The sequence below is a fragment of the Pezoporus wallicus genome, unplaced genomic scaffold (assembly GCF_028554395.1).
Source record: "Pezoporus wallicus isolate ANWC-B61680 ecotype Strahan unplaced genomic scaffold, APGP_CSIRO_Pwel_v1 contig_9561, whole genome shotgun sequence".
NCBI lineage: Eukaryota > Metazoa > Chordata > Aves > Psittaciformes > Psittacidae > Pezoporus > Pezoporus wallicus.
The window spans coordinates 140,006-167,947 of NW_026639554.1; the positions used below are offsets into that span (position 1 = coordinate 140,006).

Sequence of the window (27,942 nt, forward strand, 5' to 3'; positions counted from 1 at the left end):
TTGGTAGTGAAAATATAATTTTATTTAACAATAGCTGCCAGCAGGATACTGGTATATCTGTAAAAGATGTTCCAGAGAGTGAAAGACAAAAGCAAACTACAACAAAGTGTATCAACTCTTCAAGTATTTCTGCAAACAACGCTCCAACGCCGCTGTCCTGTCTCAGGAGCCTCGATAGCCTGTTCTGCTCCCCTGCTCTCCCAGCCCCCATCCCCTCCAGAAACAAAATGTAATAGCTGGTGGCACAGCTTCTGAGGCAGATGAAATAGTTTTCACTTGGGATAAAGCCTTCTTCTGAAAATATTAATTGATGTGTTCAGATAGTGCTCTGAGTGGCAAAGAGTAAAGAGAAGTTGACTGTACTTAGCCACTTTTTGTTCTACGCTGAGATAGGCATCAGTGGGTTTGGCTCAAGCATCTTCAATTTATTCATGCCTGTGCTCCTTTGATACGAAATGCTAATTTGCTACTTTAGCATAAGAACTTGATTACATCTCGCTTCTTATCATGGAGCTGCAGCAACTCCCAATGGGTCGGGACATGCCCCTTGCGGAAAAAACACCAATTTGATGGGAAAATGCAAAGGTAGGAGCGAGGCTGTGACTGTCCGAGGGACACTTACAGACAGCAGCCATCAGCAGAAGCACAGAAGAGCTCTGGAGTCCATGAAATGGCTTCAGGAGTTCACAGGCAGCTCCTACACAGAAGCAACCTCGTCAAGAAGGGATGCTTTGGTAAGAATTAAAACAACCCCATGCATATACTATGATCTGTTCTCCCACGCAAAGCCAGGGTGACGATGATGGATTTTCCCCTTATGTTCAGGAAATACACAAGTCACCTGTTTTAATGGGAATTTCAGCATATTTCAGCTTGAGAATAAAGTAAGTTATTCAGCATGCTAATACATGCAGCCAACTTGCAAACTGGAATGCCTACTTGAAAGGGTAACTGCTGTTTTTAAATTGCAGAAGGGGCTAGAAGCATCATTTTAAATTTAAACAGGGGGTAGATTAATTGCTGTTTGATGAAATTAAAAATGCATTTAAAGATCAGATTGTAAACAAGTTGACAGAAGTCAAGAATTTACATAGTTATGAAAGGGCTTTTTTAATTAACATAGCGCTGGTGATTGGGGCCAGATGAAAGTGCTCTGCCCACACCAGACGCTGAGCCTGTGCCACACCACCCCAGCTACACTCTGCTCCTTCAGGGATCACCTACAGAGGTGGGAGCTGCTCTCGGGGGAGCCCTGGTCCCTGCTGAAGCCAGCAAGAGGCTGGGCAGCCCCTGCCACAACACACACAACTGCAGGAGGAAGCTACAAGGACCCACTCCTTTCACGCAGGACAGTTAAGAGCTCTCATGTGGTAACTGCCTCAATCACGAACCTGGTCCTCATCTGAATTCCACCTACAAGGGAAAGGCCCTCAGTACTCCATTGTACTGAGATAAGAAATACATTAGTTACAGCGAGAGCTTTAACTTTGTTTACAAGCTTTCAGACACAATCATTAAAGTACTTAATGCCGAACAGAACGTATTACAATTGCTTGAAGATTGCCTATAAAAGTAGAGAGAATATATTATCTATAAGAGACAACAAGCCTGGTATTTAACAAGGGAAGTGTCTGCATTGACACACAGGCAGTGTGAGCATCACAACAGGCATGGAAGCATCTCACGCTCACACACAAAACGCCTGGGGTCTGCAGTGTGCACACAAGGGCTACTTTGCTTTTAAAAGGAGGAAGGCCCAATCCCTACAGCTTCCAAGGGCCATCCTGATGTAGGATTTAGAGTTTAAAACTTCACAAGGATATGCCACAATCACATTGCTTCCTATGCTCTCGGTTTTAAAGGTTAACTAGATGATGGCAAAGAGCACCAAATCAATGGGGGCTGAGCAGGGTTGGTTTTTTTTTACCTTAATGTGTCATTAAAAACGTTATTTAGCAAATAAGGAAGTAATTCCCTTTTCTAGATGTCACGTTGTAGCAAAGACTGAACCCCTACAGAGGCTTATTATGGCCGAGAACGTTTATTCAGGAGGAGAACGTGACGTTAGAACACAGTAATCATTAAAAGGCTACGGTGGTCACTGCAGAATTGTCTTCCTGTGCCTAAACACCCCTGTAATAAATCCTAATAGGGTCTAAGTGTATCTACGGTCATCTTCAAAAGACACGTAACAGAACTGCTAACTGCCTTTATATAGGAACTCTAGCTCTAGGAAGGCGAGACAAGGCACCACAAGCCATGTATACAAATATGGATCTTGTACTCTACCTCTTCTACGACAAACTAACTTCATGGGTATATAAAGTAGCAAAAGCGGGACGCTTAGAAAAGTCAGGCTGGTTTTCATAAAGCCAGTGCTTACCAAAAAAATTAGTGTATAAAAGTGTTTATGTGAGCATTTCCATGTTATTGCAGAATGTTAAATATTCCAATGACAACCTACCAGGAATAGCACTTTCCAGCTTCTAAAATCAGTTAAATACAAAAGTATCTTTACAAAAAAATAGGCATATAAGTCTAGTGTTCTTTGGAGCTGTTTATGATGGTCTTTTAAAAATAACCTAGCAGTTTAATCCATGCATCAAAATCATCAACTCTAAACAAGAAAACTCCTCCCTGCTTTAGAAAGATTTGAAAATTGTGTTTAAAAAACTTGTAGTGCTATTCCTCAGTGTCGCTGTAAAAAGCTTCTGTTATAGTAGTGCAATGATTATGACCACGCAGAATTGCAGTCCAGGTGCACAGACCAGCAATCAGGAGAGATTCCATGGAGAGGACGGGACTCCACGCACCATTGCTTTACAAGAGTAATTCATGGAGTTGCTTTCAGGAAAAAAATGCATACTAGAATTTAAGGCAAATGTTATCTTTAAAGGTCACTTTAGCTTTCTTCAGGAAAGAAACAGCTTTCCAAAGCTCCCCGAAGACCCCACTTTAGTGGCTGTCAGGGTTCAGCCTCCATCACTAATCATTGCACTGCCATTCACCACAGCAGCTATTTCCAACTAACACTAACTTTTACAGGTACTTGGGTTACACAGCACAGATTTTGTCAGTAAATATCACCAGAAAGACCTATACAAAATGAAGGCCCTTAACTACCAAAAAGAAAGCCACTTGCAGTTTTAAGGGGAACACATTCTTCTGGACAAGCGTAAGCTGCCAATTTTAAAACAAATGAAGTTTTTGGTTTGGTTTTTTAATGTCATCAAGCTCTTGAAGACACAACTAAATAACTCTGAACCGCGAGCTTCCTGCGACAGCACTCAGCCTAGGTTCAAACTTCCCTCGTGCTTGAAGACGTTCAAATCTGAGTTGCTCACTTGAGCTTATCCTCAACCACTGCTGAGATTTCAAATCCAAGAGTACTTTTTTCCTTGTTAAAAAGCGTTGCCAAATATTCTGCAAGTGGCCCTTTTGGGCAGCAAGTTCCCTCCTCTATGTAAAACAGGCAGACAAGCAGGTACAGTTCAATGTGTCAGATATGACAATTGTGTGTAGATCTTCTGGAAAAGCAATAAATTCCAAAATACATAAATACTCCTTGTACCATATAGCCAGACAGATTCCTAAACCAATTCGTAGACAGGGACCAAATGTTTGCAAAGGAAAGCAGTAGGGGCAAGAGAACCCTTCATAGTGAAGAACCTAGAGTCACCCCGGTGCAATATTAACATAACTGCATTAATGATATTCATACGTGCTGTGAAAGGAGGTAAGGAAAAACAAGCCTATAATTAAGTCTGCAAACTTTAGGTAATTACTGTACCTGGTCTATCCACCATAACTTTGAATAACTGCAAGTTCATGCAAAAAAAATTGCTATCTTATACGAAAAGAGCAGTCTGTTAGAAGCCTTGTTATGGAATATGCAAGAAGTCATCTCTTTTGCAAGTGCTGTTTACTTGGTGAGTCTCTTGGCTACATCACTGTAAGCTATTTCAATTTCTTTGTCTCCAGGGCAGGTATTGGTGAATTCATCCCTGCTGTAAGCATTCGTCAGGTATCTCCAAATCCCTGTCATTTCCTTGGGAATCTCAAAGTTGCGGTATTTTTTGGCCACCACCTAGAACAAAAGAATTAATTATGAATTTACATCCTTCGTCTTCAACCACTTGTCCATCCCTTGCCACTCGCCCATTACGTTGTCCTTCAACGTGGTACATAGTCACTTCTAGTCAGGAGAACACGTTCCTCTGGGAGAGGCCTGGACCTGGCAGCACCCTGCCTCCCTTTGTTCCTATCCCTCTTTTCCCCAAAGGAAACACTGCTGCACCCAGGCAGAAACTTAATCTGTGGCTCCATCTGCAGTACAGAGCTGACAAGGATAACTGGAAATGGTGAAAGGAACTCCAGTCAGGATTGCACAGGCACATCTTCCCTCCTGCAGTTAACCTCAGCTTCCTCCTTCCAGGCTTCCAACTTCATTTTTTTACATACAATCCTTGTATTTCACACTGTGCCCTTTCCTTTGCTGTTAACAGAGCAGTTTTCTCTACAGATAGGAGAAGATGTCCACTTCAACCATTAACATAACATTCACCTTCCTTCTTCTGCCTCATTCTTCTGCATGTTGCAACCTCTGCGAACCACACTGGTCAGCGCAGTAAAACAGGTTTTGGCTTGTGCCTATCACCATCTGATGGATGACTGGTTCACACCTCCACTGGATTCACCTGCTCTACCCCAAAGCCCTTGGGAATTAACCAAATCTTGTGCAATTTCACCCACTGTTAATGCTGTAGTTAAGCTTACACAGGAGCTTACAAAGAGTTGAAGCTGGACTCAAGAATGTCATAAACACCAGCATTTCGTCCTTCATTGTCACATAACAACATATAAAGCATTTACCTTGACAATGTGCAGTTTGGGTAGCAGGTTGCAGTCTGCTAGCGTCATCTCATTGCCATCCAAGAACTTGCGGGTAGAAACTGTTATATCCTCCATGCTATTTTCATCTATCTCATCGGGAAGAGGAGAGTTCAGATACTCGTCCAGTTTCTGGAGGGTTTTCAGGAGGCCACGTTCTAAGGCTGCAGAGGAAGGAAGAGTTTTTAAAACACGAAAGAAAACCAAACCCCAAATTTCAAAGCCAACTGTAATTTAGGATCTTGATATTAGCAGCAGGTCTGAACCCCAAACCCCAATCACTGCATGACCCAGCAGAGACACTGAAAGGTTTTCAACCCGTGTGCAGTTTTTGTGGCAGCACTGCTGCCGGAGCTGCCTTTGTGCTCACCAGTGACACCCAAACTGAACTAGATCCCTTGAAATATCACTCTGATGCAGGTTATTTAGACGCTGGTTTGTACATGAGCTTGCACCGACTGAAAATACAACTGTCCACAGGTGCTTATTTTTGGTTTAAAAAGTGGCTTACGTCTGTTTCTTAAGACTGCTCCTAAGTGGCTTAAGCTAATCGGAATTAAGCTCTGCTAGGGTTTATATTCATTTGCACATAATCTGTTTAATGCCTCATGCTCCCCCACCAGCTCGGAGAGGCACAGGCTGCTGAGGAGCTGTGTGGAATCCAGCACCAGAGGGCAGCACACCCCATGGAATCAAAACTACTTCTCAGCTGCTCACAAACACCTCTCCATCCGAAGCACAGCAAAAGACCATTCCCATTCCCTGACTCTCTTCCCTCCACCTACATTGAGGTCAAAAGATTTGTACTCAACTATTAAAGGTCTAATTGTGCATTCTTTTGCTGTTATTGATAGCTGTCCTTCCATCTATGTTCTCTCCACGCAGAAAGGTCTTAACCCTTTGAAGAAAGCAACATGAACTTTACTCAGAACTCTGAATGGGAACCCTCAAACACCCAAGGGTGTGGAAAGGCCTCGCAGCAAAGGCTTGGCAACACCACCACCACGGCAGCATGATGCAAACTCGGCACGGAATTCGGTTCTGGGTGTTAAAATCACTTCTACTTAGTTCAAGAGTTTTGAGTGGCTGTTGCGTAGGGAAGTTGCAGTGCCAGGACACTGACAAACCATTCACACCCTGCTGGAATTGTGGTTGGAGACAGCCTTAGTAAGTTCTCTTTGGAAGCGTTGGAATCTTTGAGCATTAAACCACAGGTTTGATTCCAGTGCCCCTCAACATGACGGAAGATTTGTCATTGAGACACTTCACAGCAAAGCTGCACTGGAAAACCCAAGGGCTGCAGGTATCTGCCCAAACCTACCTTCGTTAGCTTCTGGTCTGGAATTTTTTATAAAGGCAGAAAATTTGGCAAATATATCCATTCCAGCAGTGTTGGATTCTGGGTGCTTTGGTGAAAGTTTTAGGTACCTAAAAAGTAGAAAGAAGAAGATGTACAGCACATCGTTCCTGGCAGAATGACGCTCATCATGTATTAACCAGCAAAAGAAAACTGTTTCTAACGTAAAGATGAGGGAAATGAAGGAGGAAAGATTTGACAAGCAAGAACTCTGAGCTGCTTTCAGTGTCTGTCTTCAGTTTACTGATGACAAAGAACACCGCAACCAGTGCGGAAAACCCCTCTGAGAACATTCCCTCTACTCCAAGGGGACAAACTATCATTTTAACACTTACTTGGGTGGAGCCAAAACATCTTCCAGGAACTCCTCAATCTTATTCACATCCGTTTTCACTTCACCATTGTAAGTGATGAAGGGCGGATGAGTGCCTGGAGCCAGGTTTTGAAGGTCTGCTGGTTTCCTGGGGTGAAACACAAGGTACGAGTAAGCACGGGACATCCGCGGCCAGCTTCCACTGCTACAGTCACAAAAGCACCGCCTGAGGTTTGCACATCCTTGTAGTTATATACACATACATACATATATATACACATACACACACATATCACCAGTTTTCTTTTTTAAAAGCACGTTTACAGCTTGATCAGCATGTTGAATGTACACTTGATACCAATTCAGTTCAGATGCTTAAGACCCACTGCCTCCTCCTACCTCTGGCTATGTTTTTTCTCAAGTTGATAAAACATTGTCTAGCAGGGGGATATATATACACCCAGCACACCAACACGCTCTCTCCTTCCCAAGATCTGCAGTACAGTTTATATATAGCATAATCTGAGATCAGTGATAATCCTCCCCCTTTACACAGAGCTTTGCTGGAAAGAAGCAAGTCTGATACAGAGCAGTATGTGTAAACCATTTACTATGTGCACACAAAATCTGGTTCTAGACAAGCTGACAGATGCTTAAACATCCTGTTTAAAAACGATGCCTAAAGCTTCCTGATCCAGCAGGAAGTCTGCCAAGAGAAAGTTGCCCCTTCGTTACTGCTTGAACAAGTCCACACCAGACCATAACCCTTCAACTGGGTTTGTTCTTTGCACGATGTGACCACGCTTCTGAGGCAGCACCAAGCACCCAGGAACAGGGTTTAGTGGATGCTGGACCTCCAGTTCATGAAACCCTCCTGGCTGGACTGGGCAGAGAAACCAGACCAGTAACAGCCACAGCCACAGGCACTCTGGCAGCATGAGGAAGCAGTGCTCGCAGGGAGAGTGCTCAGACTCTAACCAAGCACAGTTTATGGGTTTATCCTCTAGAAATGCTGCTCCCAATTCCTTACAAACCCAGGATCCCCAGCCAGGATTCACCTCCTGCCCACTGCTGAGCCTTTAAGCAGGCAAACAGCAACAGCTTGTAGTGCCAAAGCACACTGAGGAGACAGGAGCGCCGGGCAGGGTGTGTGAAACAGTAAGAAAACTGATTTTCATACTCAACAGTAAAGCCCCTGCTTTAGCCAGGTGACACAAGTCTCGTGAATACAAGAATTTAACCATTTTCAAGCTTCCAAGAAGTTATTTCTCTCATAGTTGCCCTCGCCCTCTTACTTTTAGGATTTAAAAGCCTGTCATCGGTTAATGCTCTAAGTAGCTTTACATTTCATTTCGACACAGCTCTGCAACCCACAACAATTACAGGAAGTCATCGTGGCTCCCTTCCAATTTCTCTGTTGGCCAGATAAAACTCCCCACAAGGAATGTTATGTTCAAAGCAAACAGAGGCGGGCCCACCGGATCCGCAGTGATGCTGTCAAAGGAAAGGTTTCATTTCAGAAACAAACTGGTCTCATGAACGAGCCAAAGAACCAGAGCGCATCTCAAGCATCCCAGAGCACCTTATTAACCCCTCCTGCCAGGCCAGCCTGGCCACCCGAAAGCACAGGGACACCCCACAGCTGAAGCTCAAATGTAATAGAGGGTTTGACTTCCAGTTCCTGCTCTTGCCATCAGCAAACCCTGGGTTACCGCATACAAGCCACAGCCCTTAGAGCACCACGAGTACACAGGGGTGTCCTTATAAGTCTAAGAGCACAACTTCCCTTAAGAGCTGAACAAGGAGGCAATTAAAAATATTGATTTTAATCCAGGGATAAACCTGGACACCCTTTTTAAAAGGCAAAACAAAAACCCCACCAACCAACCCCCCCCGACTCCCATAACCAACACTGCAAACAGCTCCATACAGCTGGGACCTGCCCCTGAGGTTACCAGGGCATGCGATCGTGTCATGATGTAGGGCCATGTAATCAATACCTGGCTATCACCAGCTAATGAAGTAGGCAGGCTCTTTAGCACCAGCCCAGCAGTAAGGTATGAGCGTTTCATGGCTTTGCCACAAACCAAAGAGCACTCAGCATGCAAATCATTTCTTGATGATCAGACAAAAGCCAGCCCCAAATGCAATGTGCTCTACCGCGATCTACATTGCGCAAGTACTGCCACACGTGTAATGTGGAGACAGATGCCAGCAATGAACCCCGCTGTCTCCAGTCCCCAGGCAGCATCTTACACTGCTGAAGCTGCATTCACCCCTGGGCAGGCTGTAATATTGACTAATCTCTTAATCTTTGTCTGTCAACGTAACTGTAAAACCACACCACCACGACGTTTAAAATGGGATTTCAAAACGTAACTGAACACAAGCTGGCTCCGAAGGTTGCTACAAGCCCAACAAATGGTTTATGTCCACTGAACAAGTCCAGTCTCTGAGCACTGAAACCCTGCTTCTGGAAAGGGAAAGAATAAAGCCTCTGTGTGACTGACCCAGAGGAAGAAACACACCATTGCTCTGGAAGGGTGGCACGTCCCACTGCCTTTGCCTATGCACATATTTTTGGGTCTTAGGAGTGGAACGGAGAACTGCAAAAGGTTCTTCTGTTAGCACAGCATGATGTCTGAGGCAGTCATGGAAGGAAAAACACACACCACAGTCAGCGGGATCACGCTCAGTTTTTCCTGTGTCCAAGTTACTTGTGAACTTTTGTACCCAACCGGGACCTTTTAAGCCTCACAAAAGACAGAGCTTGCCTTACTGCTGGGCACAAGTTGGGCTGGAAGGCAAAAGCATGGTTTGCAGTGAAATTAATTCAGCTGCTTACATCCATGACTATCCTTTCCTCAACAAATCTGTGTCTGTACCAGGAACAAAAAGAAGAGGGGGTGACTGGCTTGAATAATGTAACAGCACTTTCTTGTGACAGCATTAGGAGTATGAGGGCAACATTTAGCACCTATTTTGTACTTATTTTGTGTTTTCCCCTCTCCAGTATAAAAAAAAAAAAATGGGAGGGGGAAAAGCTTTCCTTGTGTAAGAAAAGATGATTTTAACCATCTGCAATCAATTTATATTCTAAAAGTTAGTTTTACATCCCATTCCCCATCCAAATTAACTCCAAGTTGCCAAAGCGACACAAAGGCAAGTCTAGCAGGCATCTTTGGCATTTTAATGGTACATCTCAAGCTGTTTCAGCAGTAAAAATGCTTCCAAGTATAAAATATCTCTTTCAACCTTGTCAACCCCCCCCCACCACCCCAATAACTGCAGATGGTTAAATAACATCATTGTTATAAGGAAGCCCAAGCTACAAGCAGAACCCAAGCTCTGGTTCTACTCCAGAGGCTTCCCCAAACCACGGGCAGTGCTGAATGGAAGATGTGACACAGTTGGTTTATGTGTACTGGCAGCAACAGTTGTATCTGCAGTAAAATCCCACACTGGCCAGAGAAGATCTCTGCGCTGCACCCAGTTAACAAAAGCCATTTCCTCCCCTTCCGAGTGGTCTCAGCCTTACTACACATGGAAACACTTGACGCTGGTGGCCAGCACTGAGACAGCAACTTCAGTGATTTAAAAGCATCAAAACAAGTCTCCTCCTTCAAGAGAGGAGAAGAGGTTAAGCCAGGCAGGGTGATTTCCTCCCGACACCTATTACACTTGATCCGCTGGGAGTATTGCCATTGGCTTGCTGTCTGGAAATAAGGTTTGTGAGCACTGGCACTCCCACCTCTCTGCACAGAGTTCCATGACTAACGTGCTATTAGTGCTCTGAAAACAGGGCTTCACACCAAAACCAAACACAAGGCCCCTGCTGAACTGAGCATTTTAACACCACTAAGAAAAGCGCACCCAAGCTCAGGGAATTAACACTCCTGGATTCACATTTCCCCTTCTCAGCCACCAAGGCATTCATCTCATTGATGGAGAAGTTGCAACGTAGGTGCCACACAGCATCAGGACGTATCTGGCTATGCTATGCAAAGGCAGAATATTTTACAGTCCACCTCACTTTATTTCACTCATATTTACCTCCTGGATGGATATTTTCACATTGTGGTTGCTCTTATTGCGTAATAAACAGTATTATTTCAAAACCTTTAGACAGGGGAGTAGGCTGCACATCACTGGTGGCAGTTATCACAGAATCATTGAAGATTTGATCCAGGACTGGCTGATCTCAAATACCCACTCAGCAGTCTTCACTTGCAGGATCTAAACATGAAGTCAGAAGGATTCTGTTCTCAGAGACTTCATGTCTGTTAGTTTCACCCAAGAGCATCATGGCAAACAAGAGCATTCAATCAGACCCATTCTCTTGGTTACAGATACAACCTCGGTTACAAAACCAACCGACCATCTGTGCATGCACCTTTCACAACGAGATTGCCTCTTGGTGTTCAAGAGGCCAGATTTTCTTTTTACTCTCCAAAAAGAAGCCACGCAAGAGTTAGAAGCCACAAACAAACATTTATTACACCGAGCACACCGTGCTCTTGCCTGTCAAAGAAACCAAGCGTTTCTTACCTCTTCAGGTCAACTGTCGTGACACTGAACACCACTCCCTTCAGCCAAAGGATCATGAACAGTCTCTGGGAAAAGGGGCAGTTTCCTATGCTCTCTCCATCGCTGCCAGCCTGCAGAAGGGAACAAATAATTCATTAGAAGGTAGGACTGGGCTGGGCTATGCTTACAATTACTGCAACCTCTTTAATGAAGACAGGCTAAAGTAACAAGTGACAAGCCAGGGGTTTACTGCCTGCACAGTCTTCACATCGCTAACTCTTCCAAAGACCTAACAAGCTCAGTCAAACCCAGCACCACTTTGCAGGAGCACTCCTTTGCTGATGCACCTGGACCAGATACCATCAAGGTTTCTCCATATAATGCACAAAAATGAGTATCCCCAGCATATTTCTGCATCCTTTTGGCGGTGTTTTAGGGGGGTGGTTTGTGGTTTGGGTTTTTTTTCCTTAAATACTTGTACCCTCCAATGACTTTTTACTGCAGACATAAGGAGGGTTTTCTACCAGTGAAATCTGCACAGTTCCGAAGTCAACTAACTGATTTACTTGTCATGGCCTCTAGCAGCTGCTCACAAAATCTACCAGAACAAGTCCTCAGGCAACAAAATAAAGTTATCCTTCATACTGAGGATGATCCAACTGCTCTCAAGGGTCCAGAAAGAGCAGCTAACGACACCAGCCTGAATAGCCACACCTTCTGATGGCAGCTTTCCAATGTCTGCATTGTTCTTTGTTGTTTATTATTATATTTGCCTTCTTCTACAAGCCATAGCTAATCAACTGGAGTCATCTTCCAGTTCATTGCTTATACCCCCATTGTGCGATGCTACAGAGAGCCAACTGCAACCAGGAACTATGGATCTTTATTGTACTGCAGGTGTTGTAAGGAAAGACATAACTATAAGTACATAGAGACTTCACTGACAATAAAGTAATATTCCAAAGCCACTTTTTATAGGCAATAGATCAATAAGTCTTTGTCCTACCACAACAAAGGTCCATTACAGAGCAACAGTGAGCCACTCCAGGGCAGCCAGTGATGGCATGCATCTCATGATTGCTCCGACAATGAAGTATGTATTGCCGAGTTGGAAAACTTTAGTTTTTAGTGGGCTAGAATTAGGCATGGAAACCTTGAATCTTGTTATAAAATTCAATCCTCTGAAAAGAAGACTGACTCGGTAGTTAAAACAGCCACACATGTCACAGTATCTTCCCCCTTCACATTAGAGCAGCTTCAAAGGACTTTGCTTAGTTGTATTTAGTGAGTAAAATTATCAAAGCCTGGGTAATTCTTTCATTATTTCTATTAGCAGTTCCCTAAGCCATTTTAAAACCTACTGCAGGATATGCTGGCTGTACCCCTCGGAAATGACAGAAACCAGCTATGTTCAGTAAGCACAGGGCATTCAGAAGCACAGCTACCCAAGTGGAAGGGCTGTACACAGGACTGAGCACATTAACTGCTGTAAGGATTCTACCCACCACATGGAGCAGTGTGTTCCTACCTCACAAAGACTTCCCTCTGCAGTCCATTTCCAGTAACTGTATGCTTTTACAGCTGTTAATATTTAACTGCAACGCCATCCCTCCAGATAGCTGTATGAGCCTATAGTCATATTACTGTGTTTACACTGGTAAATTATGCCAATGTAGATTTACACTTATCTACCTTTGTAAAACGATACTGGAAAAGACAACACTTCATCCCACCTAAGGAAAATCTATTTTTGTCCTGCCCAGGCTAATTCACGCCTCCAAGCAGAAGCAGTTCTTTGATTCAGAACTTGTCTCAGTCTTCAAGTTTTATGGCAACTTCAACAGCTACTGAAACAGCTTCAGTGCCACAACAGATGCAAAAGCAAAATGGTTCCCCCGTGCACAAAACAGGAGCAAATAGGAAGATTCCCTATTAGAAAACTGCAGGGTTTGTCCTAAACCCAGGAGTTAGTTACAACAGCAACCAAGCCTTTGGCTGCCTGGGCTCTGCAACCTGTTGGGATGATCGGAACAAGCAGCAGCATTGGCAAAACAAGGGTCAAGGGCACAGGAAAAACAAATCATGACAATGACAGAGATGTTAAACATTTTTATATCAAACAGACTTTGGAACTGCTCTGCTGCCACAACAACAGCTCCGAAGTTAGAACAAACAGCTGCTTAGAATTTAAAGCACAGCACTGAACCGTGGCTTCCACTGAGGTCCATCTTCCTAAGCCAAAACCAAAGCGACCAGTGAGGACTAAAAAAGGCCAAATGCACTCACACTGTAATGCCAACTTGTACCAAAACGTTGCTTCTCTTCTAACACAAGTGTAACGCTCAAGATGAGCAAACAACAAACAGCATCTGCTTTTGTTTAAGCAAGCCAGGCTTTGGGGATTATGTGAACCAGAGGGAAGCGTTACAGCCCACTAACATACAGCACTTTGAACGAAACCTAATGCACTTCCAAAGCTGCAGCTGAACAGCTAAACTGAGCACAGACTTCCCCGTCTACATTCAAACGTTTGTCCCACTTCTGCTCCAGAAAGTCCCAAGTTATTCTGAGCACATCCTGGAGAAGGAATGCAGTCAGAATGCCAAGAAACTTTTGGCTTCACTGCTCGGGAGCCCAGGAATTCTGCTACGTAACTGTTTGCCCGAGAGGCCCATTTTCTACCTCCTTGTATGCGATGCACTCGGAGCTACAGCTGCTACAACCATGCTGGTGGTGCTCATGTGCCTCCTCTTCCATCATGTAAGATCTCGTTCAGAGGGAGATGACTTTGGTTGATGTGTCTCTGAGCCAGTTCTGACTCTGGTTTTCTGCACTGGAATAGAGCTGGAAACCTTGTAAATCTTCAAGAATACCCTGAAATACCCCATGACCGGTCATGCCAGGGTTAATCATGTAATGACTGTTGCTTAGGTCCACTCTTAGCAGCCAGAAACCTCTCTGCCTTATCTCTGAATTCAGGCCGTAATATTCAGGTCTTCAGTGTCTAATCCTCATCACCACCAGAGCAAACCCAGATAATTCAACAAAATTGCATTAATTCTATACCAAGAAGCTTTTTTTAGCTCAAATTCTTTCTGAAACTGCTTCCCCTGAAGCAGTGATTGCATTCAAATGTGACTGGTTTTCCCATGAAAACCAGAGAATTTAAGTGATCATACATGTAAGAGGACAGTGATCATATATGTGAGAGAGGACAGCGATCATACATGTGAGAGGACAGCGATCATACATGTGAGAGGACAGCGATCATACATGTGAGAGAGGACAGCGATCATACATGTGAGACGACAGCGATCATACATGTGAGACGACAGCGATCATACATGTGAGACGACAGCGATCATACATGTGAGAGAACACATGATTATACATGTGAGAGAACACATGATTATACATGTGAGAGGACAGTGATCATACATGTAAGAGGACACATGATCATACATGTGAGAGGACAGCGATCATACATGTAAGAGAACACATGATCATACATGTGAGAGGACAGCGATCATACATGTAAGAGAACACATGATCATACATGAGAGGACAGTGATCATACATGTGAGAGGACAGTGATCATACAGGTGAGAGGACACATGATCATACATGTGAGAGGAGACTGATCATACATGTAAGAGAACACATGATCATACATGTAAGAGGAGACTGATCATACATGTAAGAGAACACATGACCATACATGTGTTTAAGCAGCTGAATACACTAAGGGAAAACAAATGTGAAATCATTCTTTACAGGTGCACACAAATGAACTCCCAAGAACCTGCCTGTATTTCTCCAGGCAGAAATGAAGCCACGACCAACTGGGAGGCAAAGAAGCGTTTAGAAGGCCACAAAGCCCTCCTCATGGAGTACAGACGGGAGCGACTCCAGAGTAAAACAGACCCCTGGAAATCTCTGGTCCCAGAGTCCTGCTTCTGAAGAGCCAGCAGGCAAAAGGAGCACACTGCAGGTTCCCCAGACTGCCTCAAATGACTGCAGAAATAACAGTAAAGTCAAAGTGCATTTGATGAGAAGTGTAATAGAGCTCAGTCTCTGCCTACGTAAACGAGGCTAACGCAAAGGGCAGAACAGTAGAAGCCCATTTCCTAATTTACCCAAAACTATCAAGGGAATCTCTCCCAGATTCGACCTACCTGAGGCAGGAAAAAATAAAGTTTGGATGAAGAGGGAAAAACTCATTCCAGAAGCATCTTCCAGGATGCCTTTCATCAAACAGAACCACTAGAGCTGTCTGATTACAGAGCCAAAGCCCTCGCTTCCCTGAATCAGGAATCTGCAAAGCTGACAAGATCAGTGCTCCAACAAATGATCAGGCTGGGGAAAGAAAACCAATGGAGGCTGCTACGGGCAGATTTTGAGCTCTGCAATTTTGGCTCTAACTAAAAGAGAAACACCTACATGAGAGAAACAGCACAACGCACCCATTACCTCAAACCAGCAGGTACAAGCACCCCTGCGTGTTTCATGAACAGTAAACTCATCCCAAAATGAGGGCATTAATAATAGTCCTACTTGGATGACTGTTTTAAGAGGAAATGGTTCAGGGTAAACGAGCACAGAGAAAAACACGAAGCAAGTTCAAACTCCAGAGATGAAACAATAAAGAATACAGAAAGGGGTGGTTTAATGCTCCACACATGAATACTGAAAACGGCTTGGTAACATCAGTCTAAATCCTTGCAGCATCTGCTCAGACCTTTATCTTGCCAAGCTGAATAAACAGAATTCCAGGCTGTCTGTGGAGCAGCATTTGCCAATAAGCTGGAAAGAATTATGTCCATGAAAGGACCCTAGCAGTAGGTGAGGTAACACCAAAGGGCTGCTCCGTACGGTGCCACTCTCCCAACCATTTGGGGTCCCTGTCCAGGCTGATGGATGAGCTGCAGGGATGTTCTGCGTGAGCATTCACTCTGCAAGCCAAAACATCTGAAAGGGTTCCAATGTCTGAAATATTCATGAGCCATCATTCAAAAGAAGAGAACGGGCGACAAGGGAGCAAGCTGCAGGGATTTGGACTGGGAAAGCGCTGTCTGCAATACACAGGGTTCGATTCATTCTCACCTTTCGGATGTGTTAGCTTGAGAAGGGAGTTGGCTTGTGGTTTGATGGGAGGAACAAGTCAGGGAGCAAACTGGAATCGAGCCCTGAACTCTGCAATTACGTAAATCTGGTTCAGGCAGATTTAACCCAAGGGGTGATGAGATGAAAGGGACACTGCCACTGGCCAGCTCCCCTTTCCTGTGCCCCCTCCATCAGTCAAATGCATCACCAGAACAGCAGTGCCAGCACAAACCCCACAGCAACCCTGGACAACTCCTCCAGCACGTCTGTTCCCTTCTCCCAATACACCAACAAGCGTGTTCAAGCCATAAACACCGCAGAAACATCCGCCTGCTTTAAATAACCAGCCAGCGAGAGCTGTTATCACCACATCCACGTGAAGGATGGATGAAAAAGGGCTGGGAACCACCTATGACACACATCTATCCTCCTCGTTTACTGCTAACGTAAGTTAAAAAGTCACTAAAGATTCGGTCCAAGAACAAAATAAGCTTGCAGCAACCATGAAGAAGATTTACTCACACTATTAAACATCTCTGACAAGCAAGGTAACTCCTGCGATACTTCCGCGATGTGAAGATTCCAAATAAAGCATCTAACATCGTTCTCATCACTCAAGGCAAGCAGTTCGGCACCTCACACAGCTCTTCCTTCCAACTTCCCTTAGTTCCTTGTGTTATGCGGCCAGGAGATGAGCCTACAGCCCCACAGACAGCATGAGAAGGGCCCTCCTACCACATTAAGCCTTCCCTATGAGATCCTGTTTCCAATGGCAGTATTAACTAACCTCCACCACAGGTTTCCCCAGTGCCTTCTGGATGCTTTGAAACACAGAAGGTAACTTGTTTTCCTAAAGGAAATGACAAGATAAGCAAGCCCCTCCATTATGTGCCACCTAAAATGAGTGGACACTGATCTCCGGACTGGATACAGCTGACCTCAGAAAGCTCCAAATTAAGCTTGCAGCACCTATAGCACAGTTGTACCTTCATATGAACTACACCCATTAGTGTAACCCCTTTATTCCACCTTTGTAAGGGAACTTTAAAAAGTCTGGTAACACTGAACCAAGTTACACTTCAACTCTCCCATCACAACCACCACACCCCCCCCCCCCCCCAGTTTTAGTTCTCTAGAACAAGTTAAGTAATCGCCACTGCCTTGAACAGCCAACCCTGTAAGTAAAACACAGGAAAAACAGAACAAAAAGCGTAAGGCCAGTGCTTACACCCTGGATTAACTGCACATATAAAGAGCCCAAGATGACGAGTGTGTGCAATCGATGTGCTGACTGACACCAAACCCCAAGGAGCAGCACCCTCAGCTACCGCTGCCTCCTGACGAGCTGTCCTGTCACTGTGCAGCCTGTAACCAACCCAGCTTCCACTTCGGCTGCAATTCCTGGAAACTCAAAAGCCTTAAAACTTAACTGAACTCCCTGCACTGACCACAGACGGGGCTGTTACACCAGGGAAAGGAATGGTCATCAGCCCCTAACGCAGCCTCTTCTGTCATTACTGCTCTGATAAGCCACCACTGTCAGACATCTGACTAACAGCAGCTGACCATTTGGGGATGATGCTATTTTTAAGCCCTGTGATGCTGTTCCTAATGAAATCATTATGGACTTGTCTTGCACTTCCTGCAACTCTTGCTCACTGCTACCCAATTCTCACTGTAAATCTTTGGGAAAAAGCTACGGGATGTTCATGACCTGTTAAAGTAACTTCACTATTCAAGCAGAAGTTAATTAAGTGCTTCCAGTTCTTTGGAGAAAAGAAATTACCCCATGTTCATCCTTTGGGAGAATCGGATGAAGAGTCAGAATCAAAACATGCATTAAATCCTCACCATTTTCTCTGGTGAAGAAATTAACTTCATGACCTGAATACAAAAACTGGGGATTATTGTGGGCCACCTCCAAGCCTGACACAGGAAAATGAGATTACTCAGGAAGGGCAGAAGCCTGGCATCTCCTCTCTGCTGTCCCTGCTACACCAGTGGCAATGCCTTTAACAAAGTGATCCGGTGGGAACAAACCTCAGACAGCACCAAACTGACTGAAATTTGCTGGGTAACAGCGTGACACGTTCTCGCACTATTCTAGCAGGAAACTGTAAGCAGGCAATTAACTATATAGTACTAAGGGTTTCTTTTATAGAGGTTGAAACTTGCTCAGGGGCCTGAGAGCAATGGTTCTCTCCCAGAACAGATAGTACATTTGTTAAAAGTACTGTGGGTGCTTTGGCTACAGCCCAACAGACTTAATTCCAACCCTTTCCCTCTTCCCCCCACCCAATAATGAAGCATCTATAAAAATCACAGCAGAGAACTGCAAACTTGTCACTGGGGCTTGGAAGTTGAAGCAAGGTTTTCAGCTCGGCATGTAGGAGTTCATCAAATAAACCTCTGAACACACATCCCTTCTGCAGGACATAAAGAACCCTGCTTATGGCATCCTATAACCTAATTTCCAGGGGTAATATCATAGAATCCCAGCCGGGTTTGGGTTGGAAGGGACCTGAATCTCCTGCAGCTCCAACCCCTGCCACGGGCAGGGACCCCTTCCACTGGAACAGCTTGCTCCAAGCCCCTGTGTCCAACCTGGCCTTGAACACTGCCAGGGATGGGGCAGCCACAGCTTCTCTGGGCACCCTGTGCCAGCACCTCAGCACCCTCACAGGGAAGAGCTTCTGCCTAAGAGCTCATCTCAGTCTCCCCTCTGGCAGGTTAAAGCCATTCCCCTTGGCCTGTCCCTACATCCCTTGTCCAAAGCCCCTCTCCAGGTTTCTTGCTGTTGAGCAATGCTGGGCACATTAGCAGAGAGGAGCCGTGAGGAGCTGCTCCAACCTCACCCTGGGCACTGCTCCTTGTCCAGCCACCAGGTCCTCAGGTGGCTGGGCTGGGGCTGAGGCTGAGCCCCACCATGGGCAGGATGCACAAGTGAGTGCCATTGTCAAGGTGCCGGTCCAACAGCAACCACCTGGGAGCTTCCCAACTCTGAGAAAATCAGGAATCCAGCTAAAACCCCAACTGCCTCCAATGTAAACAGCAACGGCACTGAAGAACGTGCCAATGGACAAAGAAATGGCTCCAATCCTCAAAACTCACGAGAGAGCTGCAGCTTTGAACCTTCATCCCCTGCTAACAGCATATTCAAGAGCTCTAGCAAGGGAAAACGTTACTTTTAGACTGAAAATGGCACTGGAGTTTTCATTGTAGAGCACTAGAGAACACAGGCTTGCACTCTGCTGCTTCTGGTTGCAGTGCAAGCAACACGCAAGTCCATTGCTAAAAGACCCCCTGTGACTGAACCTGACATCCCCTGGGAGATGGTATCCAAGGTCTCCAGATGCAGAGTAGAACTTCCTCCTCTGGGACATCTTGCCTTATCTCATTCAGCTCCAGTACAGCGCGTCCCACGGGGCAGTTAATGCATCACTCTGCACTCTGAAAGGCTACAGAAATATACTTCTGCTTGCTTTGATTTTATTTTTAGACGTAACCACGTAAAAAACGATTTCTTCTATTTAAAAAAGCAGCTCTCCCAAGTACAGACCATCAAACTGCAGCCAAACAGTAATGGGGGACCAGAGCCAAAACCTGAGGCTGGTCCAGTAGCACTGCCTGATCTCATTAGCTCTTCCCATGAAAATACACAGCTATGACTTCACTCCTGGATTACACTCCTATATTTAGTTTATACCTAATATGGACATTCAGTGTACAGAACGAAGTCATTTCCTTTCCTCATGCAAAGTTCCTTGCCCTTTGTCTAGCCAACAATACAAGGAATAGGTCTGAACTCTCAGAGAACCTGCACACAAAGACATCTGTAGTTAATGGGGTTTAGCTTATGTCTTTCACCCCAGCATAAACAAACACAGCATTCAGAGCCCTAAAAATCTCATTGTGTCACAGATGAACATCTGACCTGAAATACAGAGAAACAAACTCAAAACAAGGTTAAAAAAAAAACCAACCTTATCTTCTTTAGGAAAAGAATATCCTAAATAAAGAATTCAATGCTCCTGAAGCCAAAGCTCCATTTAAATTCCTGTCAAGGCAACATAATGATTTGGGGTTTGGATGTTTTAGCTGTTAAAATGTTCACACCTCTTAACGCACCAAATGAGCACAGAGTGAGTACCTGAAATGAAGAACATGCTAACAAGCCCATCAGATTTCACCAGGACAATAAATTGGTTGGTTGTGGGTTACTTGCAGAGAGCTGTGAACATAAAACCCAAATCAGATGGGTAACAAGTACACATGCGGGCAGTCAGCCTGCAGCCCAAGCACCCTCCTGAAGGCTGCTGTCTCATGCCCAATGCTGAAGCTCCACGTCCCCACTGGCAGACAAAGCCACCTCGCTTTTCCCCACACTGTCCAGTCAAGGTTCTACACAACTGCACTGCGCAGGGGCCTATCAGCTGCGGGGCATTAAGGAACATCCAAAAACCCAAGGGAGACAAGGAAGCAACTGATGCCAAGCGCAGTTATCCAGGCACAAAAGCAGCTCCTGGGGATTTCTAAGCAGTCTGTCCAGCCCAGCCAGCACTTGGAACTGATGTAGGGCTGTTACAAAAGCGTGTGAGCCCTGTGGTAGTCAATCACAGCAAATGTCTCATTTGAAAGAGAATCTGAATATACTGGGGAGAGAACGACAGCCCGGGGCTCTTTCTGTCCCTTTTAACCAATGTACACCTTTAAAAATCAAACTTGCAGCCTCAGAGTACAAAAGTCATTCTCCAAAGTACACAGCTTACTATTTAGCTAGGAGTCCAAAGAATTCCCAAACACCGCGTTGCAAGAGAACACGGCCATCAACCATCCACAAGCTCAGCTCCAGAACCAGCTTCCCTGCTCACCCTGTTCACACTGTAAGATACAGTCATACTTTTCAAATGAAGAACTCTCTTGCCTCACTGTTTCCTTCCACAAGATCAGGTCAGGATAACCAGTGAAAGACTAGACAGTGACTGAGTCACTGCAGGCTCAGGGTAATGATTACCAACTCCTTAGGAAGCTAATAGTGCCACGGTGCTGCCCACTGGAAGATTACCAGACCTTTCCACCCATTTCCAAACAGTGAAACAGAATTTACATCAGTATTCCCCATGTCTACACGTCACCTCCCAACCAGCAGCTATCTTTCCATACAGACAAGACACCTCTGTTAGGAGGAGTCTCATTCCCTTCAGATTCCTTCAGGAGAACTTTGGAGATGTGCTCTGGGAATTCTTTACTGCGTGCACACAATCACGCTCTGACACACAAGAGCACCAGGAACAAGACTCGGAGGGCTCAGATCCTCCATCGACGTTTACCCCTGACACTGGACAGGTTCCAGCCCCTAGGGCTCATCCCACCATATATGCCCCTCACATCACCTTCTCTCTCCCCTTCAGGCCTTCAGGGCACAGCCAGAGGCATTTCCCAGCTGTGAACACTGGGCCAGACAGAATTCAGCTGCAAAGGAAACCCCAAGTTCTCTTGACAGTCTGATCTATGTGTTAGGCATCGGAAAGGGGAGGATAGATGTCCGTGGATAAGACCATTACTGCTCCGATGCATTCAGAGGCAATTTCTGACTGAAGAAAAAGCTAACCCATCTGTGTAATCCCTTTGAAAATGATTGCCAGGAGTTTTCCAAGGAGCTGACTTTCCAATGGGCTGCAAAAGTGCATTTACACTAAACCGCGCCGTACCAAGTGCACCAGTTTCTGCATTGGCAATCAGATTCAAATCAAAAAGCCAAGGATGTTCCTGGCTACGAGAACCTTCCCAGGCAGAATTTAAGGGAATACAGTTTGCTGGCCAAAGGAGGAAAAGGCAGGGTTTAAACAGCTGAGCACAGGATATAAGAAGACGGTTACGCCTCAGCTTATAAAGGGATCCTTTACAATGCTCCAGTGTTTGCTCACAAGAACCAAGCCACCCATGGAAGTTTGCTGTCTCTACCAAAAACCTATCAAAGGCAGACTGAGCAAGTTCTCAGGTGCTGGGGTTATTACCTCAAACCTGCAAAGGATGACCTGGTACCTAAGGAGGAGACTGATGTAATAGGATTATCGAGCGATAAGCCTGCCCCTGGCAAGACTGCTCTGGGAGGAATGCTGCGTGTCTCTATTCCTGTTATTCCCTCGCATCAATGGTCCTTTTTATTTTACAGTTATATTGTAGTTGGAAAAAAGAAGATGACGAACGAGAACATGGGATGGTTTGTAATAAACCAACCTACAGCAGCTACACTGCTCCAGAGCGATGTAAGGACACACAGTCAACCGTGAAACAACAGCAGACCTGAACGTGTATGATTCACACAACTCACTCCTCCCACCCAGCCCTGAGCTGATCCCCAGCACACATCCTGCAGCTCCTGACCCCGGCTCCAACCCTGAACTGAACAAAGCAGACCCAGAGCCCAGACCACAACAACTCACCTGCCAAATGCCTGTTTAGTTCAGAGAGACAAGAGCAGCCAAGCTCCTGGATGATCAGTGGGAGCGTTCAGAGCAGGGGATTTGTTCAATGGGAAGTCGCAGGGGTTTTCTACTGACAGCACCGCTCACAGGGAATCAGACGTGGATGCTCTCGGATTTTCAAAACAGGTGCTCAGTTTCACAATGACATTACTGGAAGCTGCCAGAAATCCAAGGTCTAATTGATCTGCAAGTATACCCATGTCATATGGGGAGAGCAGCTTCCTCAACGGTTACCCGCATCTCCCATAGCCAGTCTCATGCCAGCAGATCTCCAACTATGGATTTCTTGTTTGTGGGGTTTCTTGTTTTAACTTGTTGATACCTGTGTCTTCACCCTGCTACCACCAGGAGAACACAACCCTGACTGTCCTTTAAAACCAAGGGCTGAGCTTGCAGCAGCTTCCATCCCCATCTCCTTTGTACACTGTCCTAGAGAACCTGCACGAGTAGCTTCCTCAGCTCTGTTCCTGTGGTTTCCACAGATGAGTGGTTCTATTTGGCCGAGTCTGTCCACCACACGTTTTATCTACAATAAAATCCACACACACTCAACTGAATTGCAGCTCTTACAAGTGGCTGAAGTGCATTCAGATCGCAACGCTCATGTCTCCACGTGCACACTCATAACAGCAGCCTTCACTCTAAAATGCCACCAGGGCACATAAAAACATCCCTGTGAGACAATGGAAGCGGCCTCCCTCATTAATAAAACATGTGAGCACAGGAGGCATCCAAACGAAAAAGGATCCATCACCGGCTCCTCCTCATCAGCTCCCACAGGAAAGGCTTCAGAAACATCTACAGTTAGCTCAAGAGACCACAGGCAGCCCACCAGCACCGCAACGAGAAACCTGCTGAAGCTGCTCATTACAGCAGACCAGGGAACAGATCAGTCACCTCCATTTCAGCATGCCAATGCATTTTCTTACCCAAGTGCCTGAATTCTGCACGTGTGTTATCACAGACTATGAGGGTCATACTTACAGCAAGATACACTTGCTCTTGACTAAATCAAAGCAATTTGCTGGTGACAAACAGCCCTACGTAGTTATTCACAGCTGAAACCCAACCACGTGTGCACTCCTCCCCACGCTGTGCCCATCCTATTTTGTTACTGATCACAATTTAACAAGATTCGAGCCCAACATTTTGGGCAGGAAGCCAAACAGTTTCTCCTGCTTCACAGGTCTGTTTCTCAAGCTTTAATCCATACCTTTGTTTCATCTCGGTCTGGCTGCTACAATCCTTTGTACACAGGTCATGCAGTCACCACCCTTCAGCCGCAGGCACTTGGCAGAGGGCTCTTTTTTGGTCAAGAAGCCTTTCCACTACCTCTCGGTGCAGAGCTTTGCTGACTAACAGTGCACAGGTAGAAGCCAGACCCCATGGGCTCTTTGGGAAGTGATCATGGGGATGCATGGGGAAATACTCTGAGAGGGACTCAGAAACTTCAGATGTTTTCTAAGTAAAAACCATGCAACTGAAAAGCAGACACTGAGCCTCCCATTTACACGGGGGGAAATCACTACGCCAAAATCCGCTGCTCTTCAAGCAGCCACTGTTAGTTCTATTGAACAACCATACATGTTCTTGGGCATTTTGTGAAGTGACCGTCTCAAGGAGACAGGCAGCAAAGAAGACCTTGACAAACCCCCTGTTCTGATAACACTGAACGGCTTCAATAAAGCGTGGGACAGGCAGCAACACCCAGATGAAACTATTCTGGTCTGTCTGCTGGGTGGGAGTGTTCTTCCTCTGCAGGGAAATGACCTTTACCTGAAGATCACAAAGGCAGACAAGAAGAACTGCTTCTTTAACCTGAACTCTAGCAGACAGACAGCACACAGCTGGCAGCAGTCACTCCTAGCACTGGGAAAAGGCTTCCTTGAGGGAGATGCTGTAATACTGATAATTCGAAATACAGCCTCCTTAAACCCATACCAGTAAAGAAGTTTTAATTGAGAGAGACAGAAAAACTCCCCTTTCATATCCTCTTACATCTTTATTGGTCCGATACCGATTTAGAACCAACACATCTTTCTCACAACTCATTTTACACCTTTTTCCATGCTACTCCTCATGCATAAAACATCCTCATTAAACAGATGAATGAAGCTTCTCCCCCCAGATCCTCCTGCCATCAATCACTGCTCTCATTTGTTTAAAAAGAAGAAAAATTGGCCAACAAACTTCAGGACAGATGAAGAGAAGTTGGCAAACAGAAGAAGTACTACTATAAATAATTCCAAGCGATGTGTAACTTAATTGCTGTACCAGGGAGTTCTAACCTCGACACCAAGAACCTCAATATTCGCAGTAAAATCAGGTCTGGAATCTTCCACTGTAATGCTTTTCCCGTTACTGCCTCCCAATGATACTTAGGGGTCTGAAATGGAAAAAGCCCTCACTATTTTCAGAGTGCCGTTTAAGATATAAAATCTCTGTTTAAGGACTTATTTTCAAGGCTCCACCTAATCTGCTCGAAGTTTTCATGTCGATTGTGTTACACTAAGCGATGCCCAAGATCCCAGCTGAAGATTTCCCATTATTTTCTCACTGCAACGGAGAGAAACTTCATCTGAAGAAGTAAAATACTTCTTCTCTAGAGGCTTTCCTCCAAGTGAGCTGAAGCACAGAGAGCAGAGGCTGACACCACTTACTCCCCACACTTTAGCTATGAGGTAAAAGCAAGATGCCGCATCACTAGAGCCCTGGAGGATACAAAACATTGCATCATACCGCAGTACGCGAACGCAAATCATGCGGAGATGGCAAACGCGATCTGCGGTATCAGCGCCGGACCAGGGCAGCGCAACGCAGCCCCGTCCTCCCCGCCTGGGAGCAGCCCCGGCGACGCCTCCACCCGCTGGGCTCCACCCGAGCGCGGGGCTCGGCGGGGCTGGGGGACAGGAAACTCGCGGCTTCGCTCCGGGCGCACGGCGCGGGGCTGGGGCCGGTGAGCAACGCCCGGTGCCGGTCCCGGTCCCGCCGGGCGCTGGGGAAGAATCTTCCGGCAACTTCCCCGAGGGGCCCTGCCCGAGGCCCGCGCTGCCGCCCGCCCGCACACCCGGCCCCGGCGCCGCGCCGGTCCCTGCCGGCCCCTCCCCGCCCAAAGGCCCTTTTGTGCGCGGCGGGGCGGCACCCGCGGCCGGGCCCGGCACCGCCCTGAGCAGAGCCCCGCGGGCTGCAAACGGGGTCCAAACGGAGCCCCCGCGCGAACGCGGAGCCCGCGGGCGGGAAAACGGCGGCGCGCAACGGCCGGAGCGCGCGCCGAGAGGGGAGCCGCGGCGGGAGCGGACGGGACCCCCCCCCCACCTCCCCGCCACCGGCTCACCTTGACGAAGAGCTCGATGACGGGCTCCCTGTCGCCCTCCTTGACCCCGTTGACCGGCACGGACAGCGCCATGCTCCAGCCCCGCCGCCGCCACCGGTACCGGGACCGCGACACCGGCACCGTGCGACCGCCTGCGCGCGACTGAGCCCGCCCCGCCCCGGGCGCCAGACCAGGGAGGCGGGGCCTGCTCCGGGGGTGGGCGTGGCCAGAGCCCGGCAGGGCGGGGCCTGATGGGGCGGGGTTGGCGCCGAGGGGCCCCGGGGCCCGTGTGGGGCGGTGGGTCCCGGTGGGGCCGGTGCGGTGCCCGGTGAGCGAACGTCTGGGAGCGGCCGGCTTGGGCCCGGGCCTGGCGGAGGCCGCAGGCCCGCGGTGTGTGAAAGCTCGGAGCGTTTGCCCGTTGCAAAGTGCGTTCAAACGGCAGCGGGCGGTCACAGCCCCCGCACGGGGCCCCGCCATGGCCCGCACGGCGGGTTTGCTTCCCCGGCGGCGCCAGGGCTTTGTTCCGACCGCCTCAGCTCGCGCTGGCGCTGGAGACGCCCCGGGGTGGCACCGGGGCTCCCTCGGGCCCAGCTCCTGCCCCGGCGGCTCAAACGCTGTCTGTGCCCCAGCGCTGGCACCAAGCGCCCTGTAATAAGCACCCAAACGCAGGTCCGATGGGGCGGTTACCGACAGAGTGCTCGCTGCTAATAACAAAACCTCCCGTCTCTCCAGGCACCCCCGGCTCTGCAGAACCGGATGTCTTTAGGCAAATCTCATCTTTGAATGCCCTGGAATTGTTCATCCAGAGCAGGAAAAACTGCTGTCAGCCCCAGTCCCGGCGCTGCAGGGCCGGGCATCCCGTGGGACAAAGTCCTTTTCATTCCCGTTCCTGCCGCCGCTGCACGCTTCCCGGGAGCTGGGGGAAGATTCGCTGAGGGAGTCCAAGGAATCCGGCTGATCGTGGGGTGGGACGGGCGAAGCTGGGAATCGATGTGTCACTGTAACCGCAGGGAGCCAGGCGGGACCCTGCGCTCCAGCCCTGTCCAGGAACCTCCCTGAGTAATCGCCCTTAAATTAATTGCAGCCTGTACCGCAGAGCACACCACCCCTGCAACGTAGGTGGGATAGAGAGGAGGGAATCCCGTAGATGGGACTGGCACAAAGGCCTTCCACAAGTGTCGGTCTTGGGGCTCTGTGTTCACAACGGAGTAAGAAACAGAATCACAGAATGGTTCGGGTTGGAAAGGACCTTGAGATAATCCAGTTCCAACCCTCCTGCCATGGGCAGGGACACCTCACACTAAACCAGGTCACCCAAGGCTCTGTCCAACCTGGCCTTGAACACTGCCAGGGGTGGAGCATTCACAACCTCCCTGGGCAACCCATTCCAGTGCCTCAGCACCCTCACAGTAAAGAACTCCCTCCTTATATCCAACCTAAACTTCCCCTGTTTAAGTTTGAACCCATTACCCCTTGTCCTATCCCTACAGTCCCTAATGAAGAGTCCATCCCCAGCATCCCTATAGCCCTCTTCAGATACTGGAAGCTGCTCTGAGGTCTAAATTGACACCAGCTGGGCCCGATGTCCCCAGTAGATTGGGGAACCTGTCACGAGGGGCTGTTGCTGCATGGCCACTCCCTGGGAAAGCTGTTCCCCTCCACTGCATGTTCAGTGTCTGCTGGGAAAGGCAGGAGCCCTGGACCTGAGGCAGGTATCCCTCAGCCGAGCACCAAACCTTCCTCTCTGTGCTCCACCATCCTCCTCCACCAGCATCACAGGGTTTGGTAAACCCTGAGATGCTTCATCAGCCTCCCCGGGGCAAAGAACCACGCAGTGTAGAAAAAGCAGCAGGTTTAGTACAAAGGAAGAGCTCTCCCGCTTGCAGAGCCTCAGCCCTGAGGTCTGTGAGGTGCTCTGCGCCGTTTCATGCGGTACCCACCATACAAAGGA

The 27,942-nt window shown here is 47.2% G+C and overlaps 1 protein-coding gene across 1 annotated transcript; it reads right to left on the reverse strand.

Annotated features, from left to right (window-relative positions):
- CLIC4 (chloride intracellular channel 4) lies at positions 1–26,183 on the reverse strand. The gene is made up of 6 exons (XM_057415072.1): positions 26,013–26,183; positions 11,109–11,218; positions 6,583–6,708; positions 6,212–6,318; positions 4,873–5,054; positions 1–4,087 (listed from the first exon to the last, which is right to left on the reverse strand). The coding sequence occupies exons 1-6, from the start codon at positions 26,082–26,084 to the stop codon at positions 3,923–3,925; spliced, it is 762 nt and encodes a 253-aa protein (XP_057271055.1). The 5' UTR covers positions 26,085–26,183; the 3' UTR covers positions 1–3,922.
- Positions 26,184–27,942: the final 1,759 nt, after the last annotated feature.